This window comes from Notothenia coriiceps, unplaced genomic scaffold (assembly GCF_000735185.1).
Source record: "Notothenia coriiceps isolate Sejong01 unplaced genomic scaffold, NC01 NC01_scaffold00019000, whole genome shotgun sequence".
Taxonomy (NCBI): domain Eukaryota; kingdom Metazoa; phylum Chordata; class Actinopteri; order Perciformes; family Nototheniidae; genus Notothenia; species Notothenia coriiceps.
This window is the reverse complement of record NW_011351701.1, coordinates 1,841,841-1,866,761: the sequence shown is the minus strand read 5'-3', so window position 1 is coordinate 1,866,761 and position 24,921 is coordinate 1,841,841. Positions and strand designations below refer to the sequence as shown.

Below are 24,921 nucleotides of genomic sequence, written 5' to 3'. Positions count from 1 at the left end.
ATTTCAAATCGGTGTAATAGTGATATTCTAATCAACTGTGTGTAATCTGATTACTCTGTAAAAGTATTTTTGGTATTCCAGAATACCATCAAATGTGGCATGCTTGTGTTATCCATCAAGCTAGCATTCATTTGTTGCTCTCTTTATTATCTGTCTAATGTCCAAAAAAAACACACTTCACTCCATATTTCCATTTAAAGAAAAAGTATTTTAATAGATAAGTCCCATTTGCAAAAAACACGTAGAAACATTGGAAGACACTGCATATTTACACTGTGTTCGCTACCTTGCAGCTACCTCCTCCATGAGACAAGTATGACAGTCTTCTGAACAATTATCAAAAAGATAGCAAGAAAATAAAAGCCATATTTAATTACCTTAGTGTAACAGAAAAGCCTTCAAAACTGCAGATTTTAAATTATACACGTTTTCCTCTTACAATAAATACGAATCATCAAACCATTTATTGAAATGAGCACACACACAAAGAGAAAAAGACAATTTCAAAAACAGTGACACCATGTAACGTTGTGCGTGTCGACTCAAAAACTTGTCTGGGTAGGCGGGACTTCAACTGAACTACTCCCAGTAGTGCAACTTAGAAACTACAACAGTAGCTTAACAGAACTGAGACTTTAACATTGAATCAATTTTGGTGCTTTGAATTCATTTGTGCAAAAATATTGATTGTGAAGATGACGCCTTTTCGGACTCAAAAGACAACACGGAAAGTGTATATGCTGAAATGCTGATCCTGGCGTAAACACTAATCCAAACTGTACAACATTAATGATCACTTGTATGTCCGACAGGGGTTGCACGACTTAAAAAGGATAACATTATTGTGTGCATTAAAGAATGTTTTAACAATAGATAGTCTTTTTTTTCCCTTCAACTCAAACGAACACTTCAACTGATAATGATAGTCGTCGTATTTTCTTAGGTCCATCGTTTAAAGGGTAATTCTAGTGTGGGGATGTCTTCCACCGGGGGTCAGAACCACAGCTGATGTTCAGTTTTTTTTTCTTCAAATGTATGTATGCCTTCATTTGTGAAATCAGCATTTAGTTTAATAATCCGATGTGGTGACTAAAGCCAATAGTTTCACAGGTTTTGGTCCATTAACTACAAATTGCACACGTGTTCTGCCATTTTTTAAACTGTCCTTCATGGTGTTTTTGGGCATTCTCTGACAAAAGCATTAGCATTGCATACTATGCTCAAGAAAAATGTGATTCAGGGCACACATTTTGAGTGAACAAAGATAATGTGAACTTTGTTGTGTCGTGCATTGAAAAAATGTATGCAACATTGTTTAAAAACTCTGAAAGTGCATTTAACACAAGTCTGAAATGCAAAGAAACCACTAGATTCCACTCATACATCACTAAGGGCAGTAATGAAAAAGGTAGACGATTTATAGTTAAAGCACTAAAACATGCAAAAAACCTCCATCAGGGCAGATTATCCTAAATAACTATAACTAATTATGCTCTCATTATCAGTCCCCCCCCCCCCCCCCCACCTGATGAACCCGGCAGTAAGTCATCTCCTGTGTACAAAGTCTCTTTTTACAACAAAATCTTTGTTTCTCCCACATAAACCAGGTGTTCACAACACATAAAACAAAAATGAAATTGTGTTTCTAGACATAATTCGTCTCACTGTCACTAAACTGCAAAAGTGCTAGGAGCCGACAACAAAAATGTATTCCTTACAAACAAAATAATCTATCCATAAAGTGGATTTAAAGTATTATTTTTGATTGTCACAACACTGACGCTAGAACCTGAGCCTTGATTGTGACCTCTTCAGCAGAGAGATCGTCGTAATGTTGACATCCTGGGAATCCTAATGTTATGCTGGTGCGCGTGGCGCCATACAAAGAACTTTGATGCACGCTGAGTGTATGTGTGTGAGATTATCTTCTGTGTTTACACTTTTATGGCATATAAATGTAAGGACTGGACTTGTGGTGGCCTGTGCTCATCACACATGGCATAACGTTCCTCTGACCGACCATCATCATGGACTGGCTGATGTCGTGAGTGCTCTCAGACCACGGGGGGGAGTCCATGGGCTCCCGCTTGATGGAGTGTACGATGCCGTGACCTTTGAACTCGTAATTGCCATGCTTGTTGTAGTCCGGGTGCATGTAGGCCTTGTGAGGGTCCTGTGGGTAGACGTGTGTGTCCATGAGGTTGATGGATTGGTTGCTGCATACAGAGTTTGAGTGAGAGAGTCTCTGAGGACTGAACTGGTTGTTGTCGTTGTTATTGCCCATGTCTTTGTCACATTTCAACAGACGTGCGGTTGCGTTCCCGCCGTTGTTCATTGCATAGTTCTGATAGTTGCCGTTGTTGTACGGCGGGCTGATTCCCGCTTTCCCTCGCTGACAAGGCGAGTACTGTGGATCGTAATATTCCGCTTCTGTTTTGAGATGGGCGTTCTGGTCGTACACCCCGTTACCATAGCGGCGGTCGATGGCTTCCGGGTCGCGGCACCCCCAGGGTTGCCCGTAGGCATCGCAGCCGTTCTCTGAGTCAGAGTCGTGCTCTATCTTGATAGGTTGCATCTCGGGCATCATATGGCCGTCGTAGCAATCCCCGTAGCCGTTCTCGTTCTTCACCAGATCCACGCAGTAGGCATCTGGGTCCGAGGGGATCTGTACGTTCCCGTAGAGCTTGGACACAAACACCTCGCCATTTCTGCCGCTGTGGCAGTTTGGGGAAAGACGATATGGCTTCCCATACTGCCCGGCCTTGTTCATGCGGTTAGAGGGGATGTAGCCGACACCCTGGCCCGATCTGAGGGGGCCGGAGTTCGGCCGCAGAGGCCAGCCCCCGCCAAGGCCCGGGCTGACCCCTTTATGGGGAGCCATGGTGGACTTGCAGTAGTTGAGGGGCTCATCCTGGTTGTAGTAACCATCAGCGCGGTACTTGAGGTTGTCTTTGGAGAGCGGGGTCCAAGGAGTGTGCTGACCCCGCTGGGTTCCACCAGGAGTGGGACAGGACAGGAGGAGAGGGTCTGCTATGTCACCCATTCCTCCACTGAAAGAGTGCCTCCGCAGGGGGTCTCCAGGCTCACTGTGAGGGCATGAGAAAAGGCGTAAGAGATTAAAAATCACAAAATAAAAAGGCAAACCAATCAGATTAGATTATACAAAGTTGTTGTAGTCCTTGATAAAGAGGTGGTCTCCTGAAATATAATTGGTCTGCTCAGATACCCGTTTGGGAATGTCCATAAACTGAGTGTCTTTTTCTGCTGATTGAGTAATGACTCACAGCCCAAATGTCTAGGTTTGGTTCATGAGAGAATCATTCCAAAAGTGACTCATCTTTTCCAGGATACATCTCATGTGAAAATTGAGAACAGAGTCAACAACCATAACCCGAGGATCAATGATGACCCACACTCTAGTTTATAAGCAAAACAATGCAGCATTTGCCTTCAACTATTGCACATTGCATTACATGAGAAAGTGTTCTTTGTTTAAGCTGACCTGCAGTACTTTTCCCTTAAAGGACGAGAAGACTCCAAGCCATTAAACGTAATGGCCAACATGCTAACCAACATGCTGTCCACTTATAAGTAATTGGTATTTTTCTAAAGAAAGCTGGATGATGTTTTGAGGGATTGAACAGCAGAGGGGGTGGTCGGGCTCTGCTCTCTGAATACAGCTCAACTCTTGGCCTGTCAGCCTCCCAATGTTGTTAATGATGCATGAAGCACAGAGGGCCCTTTCCAAGCAGATGCATGCATTTGCTCCTAATTGGCCACAGGTAAGGCGTCTAGCATCTATTTGGTTTGCTGTGAGACGCTGCTGGGTGAGGAGAGAGCTAATGTTTGAGTTGGTAACTGAGTCTAAGGGTAAATGCTTTGGGTGTTCATAAGGCTGTTGCTGGGCAATAAACTGGTATATATAATAAACAATAATACATGGACGGATGCCCATGTGTTTTTTTCTACTTTTTTGTGTACCATTGCCTCATGGATCTTAGTCTAGGCTACTACTTAGGTCACTACTTTATTCTATAGCTGAATCGTTGTGTAACATTTAACTTTACTTTGTTGCCAGTTTAGTTGCTGTGGCCTTTCAAGGTCTGACCTTTACTCCATGAGGCAATTCAGTGAAATCTCCAGAAGAGATAACACGTTGCCAAGATGCATCAAACCTCAAGTTTGTGAAAAAAAAGAAAACTTGACCTTTAATTACACTATAGCACCCCCATAACACTAGGACACTGTACAGTACATCTCACAACTTTTACTAAAGTTGTGAGATGTTGCTCAAGTATAAGGTCTCTTACCCAACTCCTCCTTTGTTCTTTCCCCGCATTAACATGTTCTTCATTTTCATCTCGGTGATGGAGGGCAGTAGGAGGGGTACACCTATGCAGAATAGAGCCAGCTGGGGGGGCAGCAGAGCCCCGGAGCCGGACTTCTTTTTCTGACCGTTGAGGAACTTCAAACGTCCCTGGAACTGCACAGTCTGTGAGAAAAGAAAATTGGATATCCAATCAGTACATTCCTATTATATTTACATCCAATGCTCTTTGAAAGCCTGACATTAAATCTCTCTGTGCATGTCCACTCCTAGATTAACATAGAACATTACAAGTCCTAGAAAGTTACATTCTACTTCTTTTGTATTCAAACAGTCTTTTTTACATTTTATTTTGGTAACCATTAGATAGTGTAAATGTGCCTCCTGAAACACACTAAACTGTGTCTATTTAATGATAAGGATAAAGGTATTTTGAGTATGCACAGCGGTGCCTTGAGCTAAATGCTAAGATTAGCATGCTAACATATCAACAGTTCCAAGGCTATCATGCTTATGTTTAGCAGAAAATCTATCTTTTTAGCAGATATTTGGATATAGCTAACCAGGTCTGAGATCTTACTTTATTTTTTTAGCATTGTTAACATTTACTATAGGACCAAAGCATGGTTAAGATTTTGGGGAATTTCACTTGTTGTTGAAATATTTTACGAGCAGAATGAGGACTTTGCATTCCAATGTGTTGGTCTTTACTGCATTATGCTGACTGGCCTCACCAGTTTGTGCTTCCAGTATAAAACTGCCATGTACAGTTTCTGTTGTGCAGCCAATGTCATTGCAGCCAGAGCGGACTTGATGACAGTGAACATAATGACCCTGATGAAATGGTCCAAACTCTTATTGCTCTGTCATCAGGGCCCTTAGCTTTTCCACTGTTGTTCTCCAAACCACTCTAGTAACAGCCACGAGGGATAAACCAGGCTTCTATTCTGCTGTGTCCAGGCTCGCAATTACCTCATAATGCCTTGCAACACAACTACAACTGTACACACTGCATTAAAAGTGTTGCCGTACCAAAGGGGTCATCATTTTTTTTATAGGCCTGGGTCTTTTCCCAGAACGTGGGCAACATTTACTCCAAGCTTAATTTATATTGCGTATTCAGCACTTTTCTGTGCAAACTTTAGTGCATTGAAAACAGAAATTGCACTGTTCAGACAACTCACCAAGAATCCAGAGGTGCTGTCCAAGAGGCATCGGACTCTGGCAAGGAAGCATCTGTTGAGAAAGCAGGAGAGCTCGGGAGGAATCCCCCCGGCCTCCGGAGAATGGAAGATGCTGCTCACTACAAACTCCTCACCTGGATGGGAATAGAGAAAGATGGAGGAGATTTTAATCTTAAGGGAAGTAAATATACATATAAAAGCTGCATCTACTTTCACATTTAACTAATGATTTATGGCAGTGTGTGAATCACTTCCCAGAGGACATACTGTGATATGCCTCATAGGTAAATATATGACAAAGAATGACAGGATCACCACCAAATCCACACCTAAGCAACAGTTTGTATGTGTTCTTCCCTTCACAGTGAGCTACCCACCATTCCCTGCAGCCTGCTGGTGGTCCTGGTGTGCCTGTGACCCCTGTGGAGGGCACATGGCCCAGTGGAGCTGGCGTTTGAACTCCTGGCGATCGTCTATGTGAATGTAGTCAAACACATTCTGGTGCATCACGTCAGTCTGTGGAGAAAAGGTAATGGATTTCAGTATGGAAATGTGTACGCTATGAGAATCAGGCATTTATTTAAGTGTTGGACTCCTGTTTTCTTCCACAAGGCTTAAGAAACATGAGATAGCAGGTTCGCAGCAATGTCCGCAGACTGACTCTAAACCACTGTGTTTTGCTGCCATAAGTGGAGCTGGTAGCTCCAGTTTGGAGAGGGGATTCTTGTTGTTGCTGCTTCAGGATTCCAAGGAAGCATGCTTATTTCCCCCCGGTACACACATAAGGACCATACTGTACACACAAGTCACTGAAGTTTGCAGAAACATACATACACACTTATAAAATTCTTCACAGGAGCCTTTCCTCAGTGCAGTAACAGACTAAGGGCTGCTGAAGGGCCAAAGAGGGCAGCTGTGTTTGTCAAACATCGCGTGACACCGGCTCCTGAACAGCAGTCCAGCCCAGTTTGCCCTCCCCATCCACACACACACACACACACACACACACACACACAAAATGAGCCGGGTTCCAGCCCACTCTAGTCATCCCTCGCTTTCTTTTCCAGCAATAGCTTTGCTTTCTGTCATTCCATGACAGATTCCTCACTAAAATGTTCAACCTTCTCCCCTTCCCTCTCTCCCTCTCTCCCTCCTCCCGGCACTCTCTCCATAATTTCCACACTGGTGGCACGCGAGGGTTTTTGATCGCCTGCCTCTGAAAACACAATCTGTTCCCACCGTCTTCGGCGGGCGCTTCGTCCTGTGGTTTGGTTCCCTACCGGCAGTCAGGCAGACGGATCGAGTGACTATTGTTTATGTTTCCCATAAAAAACACAGAGAGCAAAGGAAGAGGGGGAAAAAGAGAATAAGTGATATTTGTGTGATCCTTCAAAGGCTAACTGCCCCAGTAACAAATGGGATGAAAGGCCAGTGGAGGTCTTCTGCTCTTCTCCAGAGCTTTCTTGTGGTGCTACTTAGTGAAGCGTTTTCTTTTGTTCTTTTTCCTGTGGTATATTAGGGATAAGTGTTGTTCTGACTGCAATTGTGGGTTCCAAATGATGTGACATGTTGGAGGCAAAGAATGTGACTTAAAAAGAGCCAATAGCTTATTTTGCAAGAATTGAACATGTGGCACAGCTAAAGCAATGTTTTGGTGGCACTGAAATATAACATGATGATTCAGGACACATTTTAACTTCACATTCTTTCTTAAGTTCCTCATTTAGAGTGCTATGTAATGAAAATCCTCTGTATTTTAGTCTATAGTTCTCAGTATCGACAGCACTGACTGGTACGAACAATTACATCATTTGAATTTGCGTATAGATAAGCAGTGATTTTCTGCCACTGGAGATCAAATGTCACATGATTACATAACATTGGCTGCTTTGCATGCTGGGATCATTTTAATCTTTCGCCTATGTTAGGCCTTTTAAATATGTTTTTGAAAAAAAAAAATAACTAACGTGCTGAACATGGTATATACTGTTTATCTTCACCATTTGAGCGTTTTGTGGAGTGTTACGAATCGAACATTGTTCTTTCAAATACAAATATTCCATGCACCTTACAGTTTAATTTCCTTTGTCTGTCTCTACTGTTTGTACACACACACACACACACACACACACACACACACACACACACACACACACACACACACACACACACACACACACACACACACACACACACACAGTGTGTAACTCAGGGTGAAGCAGAGTTCTTCACCTTCCTGTGGCCTCTTAGCTGTTAGCGAGCCCTCTAGATTGAGAATTATGAGGCAGCAGACTGAAAGAGATACTTTTACTCTATATCGTTAGCCGTAGGATGAAAGAAAAGAAAATAGAAAGAGATGGATGGAAAATAATAGATTGGTTGGAGGTGCAACTTGTTGAGTGATACGGTGATGATCTGTTTGATTAAAAATGTCTTTTAGCTCAACAATTTGGGAAATGAGCTTGTTTGTTTTTCTTGCCAAGAGTCATCTGGGAAGATAAATACCACTCTCACGTCTGTATTGTAAATATGTAGACCTGGTTAGCTTAGCTTAGCATAAAGACCAGAAACAAGGGGCTACATCTCCAAAGGTAACACAATTCACATATACTAGCATCTCTAAAGCTCACTAATGAACTCGTTTTTTATGTCTAATGGGTTTAATCCGTATAAAAACACAATTGTTGTATGGTTACAGTACGTGCCAGATTTTGTCTTTGCAGGGACACTAATCTCCCGGAGCTAGGGGACTTTAGAGATGCTAGTAGATGGATTTTGTTGCAGTTGAACAGAGCCAGATTAGCTGTTCTTTCCACTTCTTGTGAGCATTATCAATCTTCTCATCTTGGCAAATAGCAAACATATTGTTTCTTGTGAGATGTCTAAATTCCTGAAATAGTTTTATGGATTCAGCTTACCTTGACCTAAGGCAGGAGTCCATTTATCGACTGAAAATGTGTGCTTGTAATGTGAACAGTTGAGTAATAAGCGAGGAACTGAAAACAGAGGATTTGTTTTGTTGGAAGAGGACACTGTTTACGAGTCTGAATGCTGATATGTTCAGAGTATATCAAACCTTCATTATACAGCATCTAAAATATGAATGAGACTTACCTGATGAAATCCCAGATAGTCCACGATGGTTGAAGAGGCGTAAAATACCATCCCATCACTGCTCACCACCAAGGCAAAGCCTGTAAGAGACTACACACACAGAGAGAGAGAGAGAGAGAGAGAGGAATAAGTGGTGACTCAGAGCAATTCATGCAGTAAACAAACACAACCAACAGTTGTTTTAATCGGTGCAGTTTTTGCAAAGCTGACTCTAGAGAGCATGATTGCAGCGGGCCGTGACACACTGCAACAAGTCCAATATTTTTTTTATTTAAGACTCAACTGACAACAGTTATTGCTGTTTTTCTCCAAGTGTGAAAAATAAAGCTGGCAGATTTGTAATGCAAAATATTGTTTTTAAAGGCTTTTTTAAAAAATATTTTCTGTTGGTATTTAGATTTACGGTATTAACTTGAGGATAAAATACACACCAATGTATTCGCCTTTAAATGTATACATTTCATAAGATCGCAACTTTGATTATTAAGTCTGTTTGACTGGTAACATCCTTTGATTTGTGATCCCAAACACTTTGATTAAAAGCAGCAAAACTCCAGACCGCTTTCCCACTTTCCCTCTTTTCACACACACGTACACACAAGGGGGAAAATGTGTTTGGCCGACACGGCTAACGGAAACAAGTGTTGATTAAAAAGAACATTTCAATAAATAACATAACTCGCTTCAGTCAAATAAGGAGTGATGGACAGCTGGAGATTGTGGTTAAAGTGTGAAAAAAGAAAGGAAAGGGAGAGGTGGACGAAGGGGGAGAGGTCTTTCTGTCTGTGTGTGTGTGTGTGTGTGTGTGTGTGTGTGTGTGTGTGTGTGTGTGTGTGTGTGTGTGTGTGTGAGCATGTGTGTATGTGCACAGCTGTGATAGCGTGACAACTGCAAGACTACTTGACTTGCGTGACTGCTGCTGCCAGAGTCTGTCATCTCTATTTTACTGCGAGACTATGCAGGTCTTTCCCTCGCGTGGGTGTGTGTTTGTGTGGTGTATATCCCCGTGGCGTCTAAATTCACACTCATACCCTCCGAACATTGATCTGATTGCTTTAGCTAGCAGTGTAATGCTCTCTGCACATGCTCCGTCCGAACTGTATAATACATTCTGATACCTGTGAGCACAGCGATATTTCCCAGAGGAGCTCGAGTCATACTGTGACAAAGCAACTGGACTACGATATGACAATATGTGGATGGGCAGGAGAGGGGAAGATGACTCAGGTTCTTGGGCAGTGTAGATACTGATGTTGTTTGACAAGTTCAACTGCCACATGTTCGTGACATCCATGTGGAGGGCGACCCCCCACAGACACACAGCTTTCTGCCGTAAGCCCTCAGAAATAAACAGTCTTAGGCAACAAAAGACATGCAGCACCTTTTGGACGGCTCTGAAGCTTTTGAAATGGACATGAGTTATCAACATAGATTAATGTAGTCTCCAATATTCTCAATATATTAGTCAGTTGGGGCTTTACAAACATCTGGTAACAGAATGTTTTGGAAAATCAATATTTTTATGAAAACACTGCTTTATGTCTTAATCCAACATGTCAACGTGGGGAATATGAAAAAGCTTTTTTAAATGACTCAGTCCAAATAATGGACTAAAAAAGGCCTTAAAAATGATTCGGTCCAACAAGGACATAAACAAAGGCCAACATTTACATGTTGAGTTTATTTAGGTTTTTTCAGAGAGTTCACCTTTATCCTTTGCTCTACAAAGCCACTGAAATGTCACAGTAAATGTCTGCAACCCAATTTCTTTGACATTTGTATTCTTCTGGAACGAAAAAGCCTTGGACTTGAGACCTAAAAAAGTGTGTTAAGGCAAAAACTATATTTTGTAGGATGATTATTGTAATGGCTTTCAAAATTGAAAATCTCAGCAATTATATTATAGATGAATACAGTGGATTTATTTTGGACTTGTCCAAAACTATAATGGGATCTTTTAGTTTGGAATAGGACAGGCAAAATGTCTATCAACTATATTTCTTTCCTTTATATAACAACTAGGCATAAAACCATGACATATATATATATATTATATTAATATTGGCTGCAAACTGTTTTTGTGTGTTTTCCGATACATATTTCCCTGTCTTTCCTGCATACTGAAGCCTTTAGGTAATGGAAACAGGCACCTTGTGCTGGCCTGCTCTGCCACATATCTGCATCCACTACACCCCCGGCTCCCATAACCGCCCCTACGAGACAGAAGCTTTGACTTAAACATCTTAAGAGGTGCTTTGCACGCAGAGCCTAAAATAAAATATTGGTTCGCTAGATTTGGAAGCAAGTGAGAGGAGAGTTTGGATTCGGGGGGGGGGGCTTGTCTCATTGTTTCTGGCTGTCAGAGGGAGATGAAAGCAGAGATGATGGGGTCATGACAAACATGGAGACCCTCTGCAACCAGGAACACACTCACATCCTACACACACTGACTGAGGTTAGAATAATATGGGTACGGATATTTTGAATGATATTTATGAAAGTTGGATATCAGCCAATGAGGGAAGCCACACTCACACATTAGAAATACATTACAGTGAGTCTTCCTATCAGTTGGTAAGTCCAGGGCTTTGGTCAAGTGATTGACTACATCAGGTCTCCCATCTGTACTAGTCAGTATTCAAAAATGTTTTATTATTCTTTTGTTGACACACCATCTAAGGCACTTTAACCAAGCATTTAAATAATCCATATTTGTTGTAAATTCATGGTGTTTTAACTTTTTCATAAAAAAAGTTTTTTTAATCCGCAGGTCTTTGGAGTTTAAATCTCTTCATTTAAATATATTTATACTGTACTTTAAATATATACAATAAATGATACAATGTATGGTATGTTGAACATTCCTATTGGTCAACACTTGCCCACACAAACACTATAACTCGCACATACAAATACATGCAATCCTACCACACACACACACACACACACACACACACACACACACACACACACACACACACACACACACACACACACACACACACAGCTCAAGCCGGCAGCATGTGTGAGTCCCCACCTCCTCCATCAGCTCTGACACTCCCGTCTCACCCTGGTGTCACGCAACACCACAGCTCCGCAAAGGAGGTCAGGGCAAAGGGCGCACACGTATTCAAATAAAACCTTTCCTCCTCCTCGATGACAATTCACCCTCACTTACTCACACTCAGACACAATTGGTCTCCTGATTGGTGTGTATACAAAAGATCGAAAATATCTTCGAAAGGCGACGTTAATCATATCACTAGCACTATGGTTCTAATGTACTCATTTGCTTTAAAAAGGCAGACACTTTTTCTTCACAGAATTGCACACACAAAGACAAAAGCCATGTGGTTTCTTACTTCCAGGAGGAGGCTGCTTTCATGGATGGTGGTGCCCGGTAGAGTGCTGTCTTTCCTGGGTTCAGGGTTAGAGGACGCTGTGCTGATACTTTGCTTCCTGGAGGGCTTCTCATTGTTCCCTATAAAAGAATAAAATAAACCGGTCAATTGGCTTATAGAGTGACTTGTTTATGTCGAAACAATGAACCGCAATCAGTTTTTCAGTCAGTGCAAATAAAAGAGCAGCCACAAACATAAACTGTTTTTATTAGCCTTATACAAGCAGGGATATGTGCTGATATATGCTGGGAAGTTATATCAAGCACACCTAATACAGACTCCTGTCAACACAGGAAAGTTGAGTATGATAACAATGTCCAAACGTACGCTCGTCAATTCTCCCTTAACCTTTATGATATGGCAGTAAGAGAATTGGACCGGCACTCGGACATGTGGCCGACACATTTACGGTAACACCAGGTATTAGTCTGTGAGCTGGGGCCGTCTAACAAGACCAAACATTAGAGGATTTCACGACTTTACAGGATTCTCCCCACACGATATAGCAACACGCACATGTAAAGCTCTCTAAGAGGGTGAGGTAGAGCACAGGATTTTGGTGCGTTTTGGGATGATTTTTGAAATGTTAAAATGGACTTATTCAAAGTGAAAAAAGGGTCTGCACAAATAAATATAATGCTGTTAAGATGGGCTTCATCCGCAAAACAGTGAAAGCTTTCTAGGTCCAACTTTTTGAGCTGCGTCTGACCTCTTTGTGGAGCAGTCCAGAACAAAAGGAACATTCTTCTTTGAATTTCAAAGAAGGGTCCTCTAAAGAGTCCTTAAACGCTAGATGAAGATTACTTAATTTTACTATTCTAATGAAGAATTGTATCTTTGCACACCGCACCACAATTCACAGCCCACCTGCTCTATTGTGCCATCTGATATTGAAAACATAAGAAATATCCACTAAAGTTATAAAAATACCGCAAAGTAGAGTAAGTCACGCTCCATCTATTACTTTACATATGCTGTGCTCTTTCCGTGCAGAGTAAGCACTACTACCTACTATCATGCCAGAGTGTGTACACATGCAATTAGCCTACACGACTGTGGCGTGCAGAACTGTCACATGTGCATCGGTGACGTGTGCGTTGCGTGTTGGATGCATGTTTGCGTGTTTCTCTTACGAGTGTGCTGTCAGAGGGCATGTGGCTCACTACCAGAGATCAGCCCTTTTTTCTCCATCACTCATTGTAGCAGGCAGAGATTAGTCACGCAACACACACACCACTGCCTCATTACGAAAAACTATCTAAGTATGTATGCATGTATCTTCCGATGCTTCGTATAGTCCCCACCCCCATCGGATAACCCCATTACGGCTTCCCCTACCTCCCCCTTTAACCTTCTACCATCTCCTATCCCCTGGTCCATCCCTCCCCCCCATCAACTCTTCATCTACCCTCCTCCTCTTCCTCATATCTCCGCCCTTTCTTTGTTTCAATCGGCATCGCAAGCCACGATTTTGTGATGCTGAAAGAGTTCCCCTTCTCTTGAATCCACTCCGAATCACGCGATGCCCCCGTTTAATTTCCCATCCATACATTTCCTCTGGATTAACTTTTTAATCACTTTTTTTCAGCAGTAGCTACATCCGTTTTATGAGCGAAAATAAAGGCTGTGTTCCTCTGCTTAAAATCAGGGCACGGGTTGATGACTACACTGACAGGCAGCTTAGTAAACTCATGAAGGCCAATCATAACGTTAAGTATTTTGTCATCACCTCCGCTAGGTGCAAACACACACAAATAAACAGACTCAGACAGCCACACACACACACAACCATTCTCTTCCATTACTGCAATATCATCCAACCGGTGGAAACTAATGCAGAGGGAAATGAGGCTAATAAGCCTCTTTATTTTCCTCCTTCAACGCCTCATGTATTTTTGTTTTCTCTCTTACGGCAGCTTTTGGAGAGGACGCAGCGTCAGGAAAGACAAACAGACGGGATGATTAATTATCGGCACTTCCCCTGCCGACAGTACGGCCTTTATTCATCCCCGCTCGTGTCTTCGGGTTTGCTTTTCTTTGCCTCTATTTTCTCCGTCTCTCTCTGGTCCATAAAGGAAAACAGAGTAGGTAATGGTGAGGCGTTTATGTGCTCTGCGTAAAGACAGGGTGTTAGGTAAAAAGTGACAAGAAGCGGGATGTAGATGCTGCCAATGGGTGAGGCTGAAAGTGTCTAGCTCCTTCTGCCGGCCAGGTCTGTCTTTCCACTTCCACTGAGAACACGAAAGGTTAGGACCACCCGCCAAACAGCAAGCTAGAGTGTCATTCAATCTGCACACTGCCTTGGATGAGGGACTATGGAGCGTGTGATGACATGAGTAGAGTTTGAGTCGTTGAAATGAAGAGATAATCTGATATTACAAAAGGGATTGAGATGGAATTGAATAGAAAACAGGAGAAAAGTCTTAAAGACTGCTTGTTAAACGTGATAGGAAAGTTATGTGGCTGAATTATTACATCAAGTGTTCCTGTTAGAGTTGTCCCTCATTTACAAAACTTCCGCTGGTGCTTGTGGTCAGAGACTAGGAATGAGCACATGAGAAAAAAAGTGTGTGAGTGTATCTAAGTGTGAGTTTAGGACACATTCCACATCAATCAGGAGTTTATTCGTGCAACCGCTAGGGGGTGAGGTGGCCCTTGGGCATATGGATTGTGTAGAGCACAGTCTGTGTGTTCTTCTGTTTTTAACACTGTCTCCTTTAAAGCCACTTCCTCCCGCTGCACTGATAACAGGCAAAAAAGAGAAATGTGAAGAAAAAGAAGAAACCTCCATATGGAGAGAGAGCGCTGAAAGGGGGGTCTCTGTGGACCTGTAGTGTCACCGACATGCTTTTATTCTGAGGATAATGGAGATCAAACACAAAGGAATGTCTCACAAAATGATAAGAAATTAATATTTCAATACAGTCCTGTACATTCGACATAGAGTTGGCATGGCATGACATTATGTTGCAGAGCACTGCTGAAAAGTGTTGCATGTCTCGGAGTGCTTTATAAATCGTGAGTACAAGAGTAGCATGCGTTTTGAACCGAATGGTAGGTGATACTCCAGGCCCATTCTTTAGATCATGCTCCTATCCAGAACAATGTGCAGCGGGGGGACAGGTAAGTGTTCATACATGGCTGCTCATAGTCACAACACCAGCTGCTGCACGGGACCTCTCCACCTGCATGCACTCTCCAAATCCATTCAAACAGGTGGTTATGCTGCTTTAACTTTTTAATATTTCTACACATGTCATCGCTCATACCCTGCTAGTTTCAAGTCATTTATGGAAATAAATACAAGACAACCTCCAAAATGATGAAGCACTGTTGTAGACTAAGCTACCAAACCATAAACAAAGGAGTTGTAATTAGCTCCACATTGACCAAATATAACAGTCAAATGTGTCTTATGCATTAAGACTTAATAAAATACTATAATAAGTCATTGTTACACTTGCAAGTGCTATTTTACTGCATTGTGATATACATTTTTTTTGATACTACATTCATAGTTTTATTCAAGCAACACTTTTGAAACTTGACTTTTTTTCCATCAATGGAAAATCCAAACTTAAAGGAGAAATGTATTTATTTTCTATTAAATGTCTAAAATGCCTGAGTGACACATCCATGCTCTCGTTCTGCCATCTTTTGGCAGCTGATCCTCTGCTGTGCGTTCGGCTTGTATAGGGCTCCGGACTTGAACATGTGAACACTGCGCAGCACAGCAGCCCCTCCCCTCCCACAAGGCTTGCGTGAGTAGAGAAAACTGTGTGTGTGTGCATATGTGTGTGTTGAGGTTGGGTTGGCTTACAGCCACTTCCTTTGCCTATTCCCGCCCCCTTCCCTCAGCGCTCTTCTTCTCTGTCTCTCTCTCTCCCTCTCTCCGCAGGCACAGGAAATCCACAGCAGAGAGAGCAGCACCAACACACACACACACACACACACACAGAGGGAGAGAGAGAGGGGGAGAGAGAGAAAGAGAGAGAGAAGCTGGCTGATCAAGGGCTGGTTGTCACGCGAGCGAGCCGTCTGTCAATCTCCCCCCCTTCCTCCTGACAGGGTGCTGGCGGCTGGCCAAGGCCTTGCGTGCAAGCCGGCGAGCCACATTAGCCCATAAAGAATTTCATAATAGCAACAGCTGTTAAATATTGATGACTGCTGGCAAGCGCTCAATGGTGCTTCGCAAAAAGGTTAAGCCTGCGCTGTAATGGAAGCTAATACTTCATTATGCCACAGATCAAATGTCCGGATCTCGGCCTGTCCAAATCCAACTCGTACCATTTCAACTTTTTTCTTGTTTTTGCAATGTGGCAGAGAAGGGGACTCACTGAAAGAAAGTTTAAAGGACTTTCATAGTTTTGTTTGAAGACAAACAGGAGCTTTTGTTTAACTCTGTTCCAGTTGGTGGATATATAAAGAATGCATTAAACTACAATCATCAATAAACCTTGATACAAACGTTGAATCGGTGTATAATCTTTCTGATCTGTTTTGGATGAGATTGTTTTGTTTCCACTCTGACATATAAGATTACATTTCAAGGGATTGACTGCAGGGATTTAGAGCAATTCCCTTTGAACAAAACAACGTGTACAAAAATACTTTTCTTGGAATCGCAAATATGTGTCTTTCAGAGGAGATTAAAACGTGAGTGAGAGATTATGTTTGAAGGGGGTGTGTATGTGGAGTTGCTAGGGGAAGTCTATCTCTAGAAAAGAAACCTTGAGAAGAACAAAACAACAGCCTTGGTACTGATGTAAAGGGGAAGTGATATTATGACAAAGCAAAGAGATCACATAGATCGGCGGTAAACTCAATTGTTTCCACTTCTCTGTTTTGGTTGGCAAGCAGACACACAAGTCGTCACCATGCTGTAAAAGAGTGATATGTCTCCACACATGAGACCTCGGGCAAAACAGACTTGTATAGCAACTGCTCCACAGTGTACTGCTACTGTATGTGGCTTGACTTCATAAAAGAGGCGCCATGCACTCTTTGCATACACAACGCTGGAGGAGTTTTACAGCGATCATAATATGAAAGTAATCTAATTGCTTCTATAAATAGAGAACATGACTGATTGTGGCGCACATGTTTAATGTGAGCACGATGTTTGTCGGTTGAGAAAACCGTTTTTTTCTGATGAACCCGTTGAAGGAGCATGCAGAGTGAGCTGCAGAGTGAGCTTAAAAGGCTGTCTAAACACTCCTAAATCTGCCTTGTCAAGCCACGGGAGAATTAACTGCAACATAAGGCCGTGGTGCAATATTTATACAGACAATTAGAAAAACTAACACAATGCAACTGGATGCAGGCCCAAGGAGAATGTGCTTCAGCCTGAAATGATGTGCTCTCCACTCACAGGCCGCATTCAGGCATGAGTTGCGTGAGACGGGCCAGTTATGCAGGAAAGCTTTTAATTTGACTGTACCCAAATGAAGGCAACAGTGTATTTTCTAATTGAAGACAACAAGACGCTGCAGATTTCCTGCCATTGCCGAGGACCTGACCCTCAGTCTGCTCAGCGGGGGTGAGTTGAGGATACTCAGTCCCGCATGAGTCACATATAACCCTGCCTGGAGGGAGAACGGCAACACACGTGGACAAACTCTGAAGCTCGCACAAACAAACACACATAATGGGAGTATACTTGCAGGTGAAACGCCATTGTTAGGCCTGCTTTCCACTCTCTTCAGCTTGTCTCATTTGCTTCTATGTTTATCTACAACTCCATCTAATTGCCTCAATCAAATAGAGACATAAAACATTTCATTTTGGGGACATACTTGGACTTTTGTAGGAAAAATAAGGATGCAAAGGGTACGCTTTTCTACATTATTGGTGTATATTATAGTAGTTTTCAGCCTACTGTGAAATGAATAGTAACAACTTATACATTTCCAATAGAAAATATGTATGAAATCACTCTTCTCTGAGATGCACTGCATCACTGTAAAAGACATCATCCCTTGCATGCATGTATGCGTGGTGACTCTATAAATAGTTTTCCCCTGGATTCCTGCTTTGATGAGGATTGCTTGTTGCTCTCTCAAGGAGCTGGCGGTTAATAAAAGTTGCATTCAGGAAACCCACCTGGCCACAATAAAGCACCAGCCATCTATTGCTGTGCTCACACAATCTCCATTTTTACAGCAGTCAAGATTCAAGAGCTCCAAAATTAACGTACACAGCATGTTCTCCTAAACTGTAAAGTTTATTTGCTAGTTGCTGTAAAGCCCCTCTCACTGATTCTGAGTTTAATTAGAGATACATTTGAAATGAAAACCTTTCACAAACAAACACAATATTGAAACAGATGTGCTTTAAGAGGTGAATGTTGTAAATGTGTTAAATATGATTGGAATTGCAGGGGGAAAGGGGTTTAAGCTGGAGAGGAGGGGCCATTATTTGCTGGTGGTTCCTCAAATTGACTTATTTAGGTGCAGGCCTAGTCAAAAAACTCTAAAGTAAGTAAACCAAATAAAAATCTCGACCATTAATGTACTGCAGAACAAAGGGCTGTTGGTTCAAAATGTATAAAATAAACAAGTACAAAGTGTTTACTATATAGCCCACTCATTTTTACCACTGAGCTTTCATTCAAAATGTAGCCTCCTGCTTATTGATGCTGAAAGAGGAACATGTTAACAACAACTGCGGGAATAATTATTAGTTTTCAGTGTGTCTGCATTCCTGCGTGATACGAAAAAAGAAGTTTACAGTCTGGAGTACCACATGCACCTCCGCTTTAGCAAACTGCCGGTTGTTTGTGTTGCGTGCCAACTAGTGTCCCTCGCATTATTGAAAATAACAGGGAGAAAGAAGCACAACAAGCCTCAGATTATCCCTCTCCTGTTCTCCTCCCTGTTGGCCACTGGAAGGCCACCATCACTTGTTCTGCGGCCTCAACAGCACAGCAGGTTGTCTGGAAAAGAACCACACCTTTCATGAAAAGTTCATTTGATCTGATCCTGTTAGTATTTTTGTTCTATCCATGCAACCTCTCCATAACAAGGGGGTAATCCGTTAAAAAGATTATAGTGTCGTTTCGGCCCATTGAGGCAAATAATAATGGGCAGATGGTTCCTCAGGCTGAATCCATACGGGAGGGAAACTACACTAATGCTGCTGCAGCACGCAATGCTAAACCAATGCTAACCACGGAATGCTTCAGGATATCAACAAGTTGGGTTCATTTGCTCAGCTTATACCACTTTAAGAAATCATTGTATTGGAAGAAATGTATACAAAGTGGCTTACATAATGTACTAATTAGGAAGTTGGACTGACTTAAAGTACTTTTACCGTAATTTGCTGAAACTCTGCTGGGGCAAAATGTCTTGTAAAAAAAACATCCATCACAAAAGCGTTTTATAAACTAAGAAAACACACTTGTTTTTAAACGTTGTTAAAATGTTCTTTAGCAAATTAAATGTGGTTTTAAATGGTTTACTTAGTCAAAAACAAAACCACAAAGCCAGGCAATACATTGTTTTCTTTAAAACAGGAACAATAAATGAACTAATGTGTTGACAACGTAGTATGTCCCTTGCAGAATCTACATCAAAACACCACACACACATGCCCAGAAAGGCCGGCTAATGTGTAATTAAATTAGTGTGAGGTGGTTAGGTTGTCAAGGGTTGAGGGGGATCAAGTGATAGCCATGATGCTGATCATGCTTTATGCATGAAAGCCATTAAGTTGTCAGTCAGTCGACTCTCAGAGGTGTTATGTGTCCAATGTGATTGTGTGTGTGTGTGTGTGTGTGTGTGTGTGTGTGTGTGTGTGTGTGTGTGTGTGTGTATTTGTGAATCAGGTCATCTAGAGCAATACTGATTGCATTACGTAAAGTTTCCTTCCCTTTATCACTCTAATCATAACGTTATATGTTTAGCTGCCATCCCACCACAGCCCTTCATGGAGTTAAAAAATTATTTTTTATTACAATAAGCCATTAAAAAAAATCCTTTNTCTCTCCCGTCAGTTTTTAGACATTCACTCGCAGTTTAATGTGCCATATCGATCAGATCCAGCTAGTTCCTAGCCTAATGATATGACGTTACTCTTATTAAAATGACACCTAAACAATAAGGTCGCTATGCAACTGGGGTGAGGGCCACAAAGTATAGCGCTAGCCATTATGCATTTGTTTCATGCCCCAACTGAACCAGAGGCCATTACCGAACAGATCAACGCCACAATCAACCCATTACAGGACATCTCTTTTCTCCCATTAAGTGTTAGACATCGTAGAATTGACTATTTTTGTCTGTCACATAAGCTGGAGCAACTGAAGCGGTATTGCCCGCTAAAGGGAAATGACTTTTGACCAAAGATGATTTTAGATTTGCCGGATAACGGGAACTCTTTCGACCAACTTACAGTAGATAACCATTACAAACATTTCTTAACAGGGGCCCATAATAGTGTTACAATAGATGTTCTATGTTGGTCGTTACAACTGAATGTAATGTGTTTCTATTTTTTTACATCTGGAAGGCCAGTTTTGCCTTCATCAGATGTGGAAGTTGTCGTGTTGACAAAGCAACTTAAGTATTTTTAGTAGCTCATGCAGCGGCACTGGCAAGCGAAAACAAACACAACAAGACAAACAAACTTGAATTGCTACGATATGAATATTGTGGTGGGTTCATTCTTATAATTCAGTTGTAGGAGAGATGCACCAGACAGCATCTAAGACCTGCAAAAAAGATTTTTCTTTTGCTAGGGGGGAGGGCCCCCCCAAACCCTCTCGCTGCCATTTCGGCCTGTGCAAATTTTTCAGGCATCTCTATTGGGCTAGGGTCATCTGTAAATTAGCTTAGATGGCCACAGGGCCATCTCCCACAATCCTAATGTCTGCCACTGGCTTGCATTTAATAACCTTATGGATGTGTTCCAGTCAGGGATTTTCGTCCAAACCACAGCATGAGACTGCCTCTTTTAAAGGTCTTCAGATGACATCCACTTGAAACACAACAGTGGCAGAACTTCAGTGTTAGCTATTATTAGGATCTCAGTGCTGCGTTTGACACTGCCTTGCACCACAACATATTATAGACCAGAACTAGAAAACTGGGGTGGGACTTTCGGAAACAGTTCTAATTGGTTGAATTTCCTACTTAAAAAGGACAGAACAATTTGTTTCTTTAGGTAAATACAATCTGAGTTGACACATATGAGATGTGGGGTTCCTCAAGGCTCAATCTTGGGGCCCTCTTCTCTTTAACATCCTACATGCTACCACTGGCTCAGAATAATGGAAAAACAACCCAAAATAAGTTACCCTTAGCTATGCGGGATGACACAACATTACATAACCATTTCCACCAGGAGATATTCTCCAGTTAAAACACGAGTAAGTGCATTGAACAAATCAATGACTGTGATTGTGTCAGAACTTTTCCCAATTAAACAAAGACGAAAACTGAGGTCATGGTCTTTGGAGCCAAGGCAGAACGTATAAAAGTTAGCGCTAGCTTCAGCCTGCAGATGTTCAAAACAACAGATAAAACCAGAAACTTAGGGTGTAGCCATGGCACTCTGACCTTGAGTTTCAACAGTCACATTAAAACAATACATATACTAGAATCAGCATACTGATCACCTAAAGAACATATCGGTAGATTAAGATAATGTCACAGCAGGGTTTGGAAAAACTTGTCCATGCTTTTATCTTCAGTAGACTGGACTACTGTAATGGTGTCTTCACAGGTCTCACTAAAAAATCCATTAGAAAGCTGCAGCTAATTCAGAACGCTGCTGCTCGAGTCCTCACTAACACTAAGAAAGTGGATCACATCACTCCTGTTCTGAAGTCTTTACACTGGCTTCCTGTGTGTCAAAGAATAGATTTCAAAATACTGCTGCTGTTTATAAAGCACTGAATGGTTTAGGCCCAAAATACATTTCTGACCTCCTGCTAAATTATGAAGCATCCAGATCTCTCAGGTCTTCAGGGACTGGTCAGCTTTCTGTCCCCAGAGTCAGAACTAAACATGGTAAAGCAGTGTTTAGTTATTATGCTCCAAATATCTGGAACAAACTCCCAGAAACCTGCAGGTCCGCTGCAACTCTGACTACTTTTAAATCCAGGCTGAAGACTTATCTTTTTGTCGCTGCTTTTAAATGCAACTGAGCCGTTCTGTTCATCAGTAAAGTGGAACTTCTGTGTGAACTATTCATATCTTAAACTGCACTGTAACTTTTTTATTCATGTAATTTTTATTCATGTATTTTTTCTTTTAATGTTTCTTTTATTATCTTTTACTGTTTTTAAATGCCTTTGTCTGAATGTCTTTCATTTTTGTAAAGCACCTTGAATTGCCTTGTGTTGAAAGGTGCTATATAAATAAACTTGCCTTGCCTTGCCTAAGTAACCGGATCAAAGTAACATTACGTAGCCTACAGTCCGCGGCACTGTGAGTGCAGACGTCGATGTGTCCCATTATCATTCATATCACATCACATCATAATGTATCATATATTTCCTTATCTGAGTCATCTTCTTGAGCCGTATCTGGCCGTGCAACACTTACAGTGTCACATACTGTATGCAGAAGTATTATTTTAAGCAACACATTAAGTTGACTAAACACTTGAGTAAAATGTAATTAAAGTCAGATCCACTCGTGTCTTAGACGGGGCAGTGATATGATAAACCTGCTGATGTACGCATTCAAACACTTTTTTCTTTTACCAGCAGTATTCACCTTGCAGGTGCAGCTATGTGGCTTTTATCCTGGATAAAGTGTTTAATAATAATAATAATAATAATGCATTTTATTTATGGGCGCCTTTCAAAGCTCTCAAGGACACCATAAGGAGCATAATTAACAAAGAAGATCACACAGTAATACAAGACTTAAAAACAAAGACTTAAAAACAACAATCAGTTTAGAAAAATTATTAAGATATTGAATATGCCAGTTTAAAAAGTTCTGTTCTGTTATGCATTTTCTGCATGCTGTTATGTTGAATATAAGAATATAAGATGTTGCACTTCAATGCACTTTCAATGTTTCACCTTCCACCAGCTGCTGCATTGGTGATTTATTGTTAAAGCAGAGCTGCAGTAAAATGTTAGATTTTATTTATTTACTTTATTATTTTTTGAGTGACTTTATGTTAATGTTGATGACTGGCAGTTCAAATAAATAAAACTGCACTCTTTTGTTTTATGATGTTTTTATTTTTCTGAAAAATGCTTGGTTTTCACCGAACCCGTGGTCATATCGTATCGTATCGATATCGAGATATCTGGCATGAATATCGAGATATGAAATTTTGTCCATATCGTTCAGCCCTAGTGTGTGTGTGTATTTGTGAATCAGGTCATCTAGAGCAATACTGATTGCATTACGTAAAGTTTCCTTCCCTTTATCACTCTAATCATAACGTTATATGTTTAGCTGCCATCCCACCACAGCCCTTCATGGAGTTAAAAAATTATTTTTTATTACAATAAGCCATTAAAAAAAATCCTTTTGTGGTGCGAGGCCTAGCAGTTTCAGCCCCACCTGTCAACTTCGCTTTACTGTGAGTGACCCATCGCCTGCTTTTCTCACCAACAATATCACACAACAATTTGGCCTCTGACACAGCTAATTCATTAGGCGACACGCTAACCCTACAATCATCTGATTATCCTTCTCCTAACACCTTGTCCCTGTGTTGTAGGCTATTAAAACTGGGACATCAGACAAACACCAAAAACATCCAGAGGCGTTTTATCCAAAAAATGATGTTGCCTGTAAAATGAAGTTCAGTCAGACAACTCACGTGTTTCTATGTTTATTATAAGCAGCATATAGTTTGAGTTTGGCGTCTAGGCTCGGGCCTCATCACTCCACAGATTTACAAAGAACATTGAGGTGATGATTAGATAACTATTCCCCGAGCCTACAGGTGGAAGCTGGGGTGGTGTTTGGTTGGTTGTAAGAGGGACGATGTGCGTCACGTGTTAATGTGTGATTGGTGCTCGAGTTGACTGCCTGAACTAGCTCGCAGGCTTCGCTCCATTTGTGATTAAGCCCAGCCTAAGACTTTTGAGAAAGTGACAACTACTGTCTAAGTGAGGACCGAACAGGCAAAACATTCTAGCTTACCTAGTGTTTAAGATGTTCTAATAATACTTGGGTGTATAAAAGTAATGAACGCTAAAACAAAATAAAAGCTGGTGGCAGCTTTAATCCAACAACCATAGTATCAGCTTTCCTTGTAAATTTGCTCCAGGTGTATGAAATAACTGACTGTTGTGCATATCTTTTATCAAGTCTGGACATATCGTGACTGTCCACTTCACATTTTCCCCTCTGTGCCCCTTGCATGTCATCACAACACTCTAATCCAAGCCTGTTTATAATAACAGTGTGTGCTCCTATCACTTCATTTGGCTCAGGGAGGGAGGACATACAACCCCTGTGCTATTGCCCAGCAGGCGATACGGGTATGTGTGCGTGCGTGCGTGCGTGCGTGCGTGCGTGCGTAAGGATATAAGGGGGCGGAGGGCATGATGGGGAGTGATGGTGGGATCACGCAAGCTTGCTAAAAGAGGCAAAGTCAGGAGAGAGTCACGCATGGTAGGGCTTTGCTGTGGATGCCACTCAGTCGCCACTGTACTTCCTGGCATCTGGTGTTAGCGTGATGCCACGAGTGTATGTATGTATGTGTGTGTCTGTTGTGTCGAGTTTCCAACAAGTTAAGGGATTTTCGGAGTGTAAATAATCACCGACTTGTCTTCCCTCTCCAAACAGGCCTTCACTGTGAATTGGAAGACCATTTTCTCACTGTACACGCGAAGCTGCCAACTGCAGCGCACACTAGCATGTTGACTTTCGAGGGAATATATGATACGCTACTCAGCCAGTAAAACCGTGGTGAA

General features: G+C 41.7%; 1 protein-coding gene across 1 annotated transcript in view; it reads right to left on the bottom strand.

Annotated features, from left to right (window-relative positions):
- Positions 1 to 227: 227 nt before the first annotated feature.
- LOC104951649 (uncharacterized) overlaps positions 228 to 24,921 on the bottom strand; it is a 34,792-nt gene continuing 10,098 nt past the window's right edge. Inside the window, exons 3-8 of the mRNA XM_010778358.1 lie at positions 11,988 to 12,150; positions 8,626 to 8,715; positions 5,889 to 6,027; positions 5,512 to 5,645; positions 4,311 to 4,492; positions 228 to 3,086 (exon numbers count right to left, since the gene is read on the bottom strand). Of these exons, the coding sequence (XP_010776660.1) occupies positions 1,943 to 3,086; positions 4,311 to 4,492; positions 5,512 to 5,645; positions 5,889 to 6,027; positions 8,626 to 8,715; positions 11,988 to 12,150 (1,852 nt within the window). The 3' untranslated portion in view covers positions 228 to 1,942. The remainder of the gene's footprint in view (positions 3,087 to 4,310; positions 4,493 to 5,511; positions 5,646 to 5,888; positions 6,028 to 8,625; positions 8,716 to 11,987; positions 12,151 to 24,921) is intronic.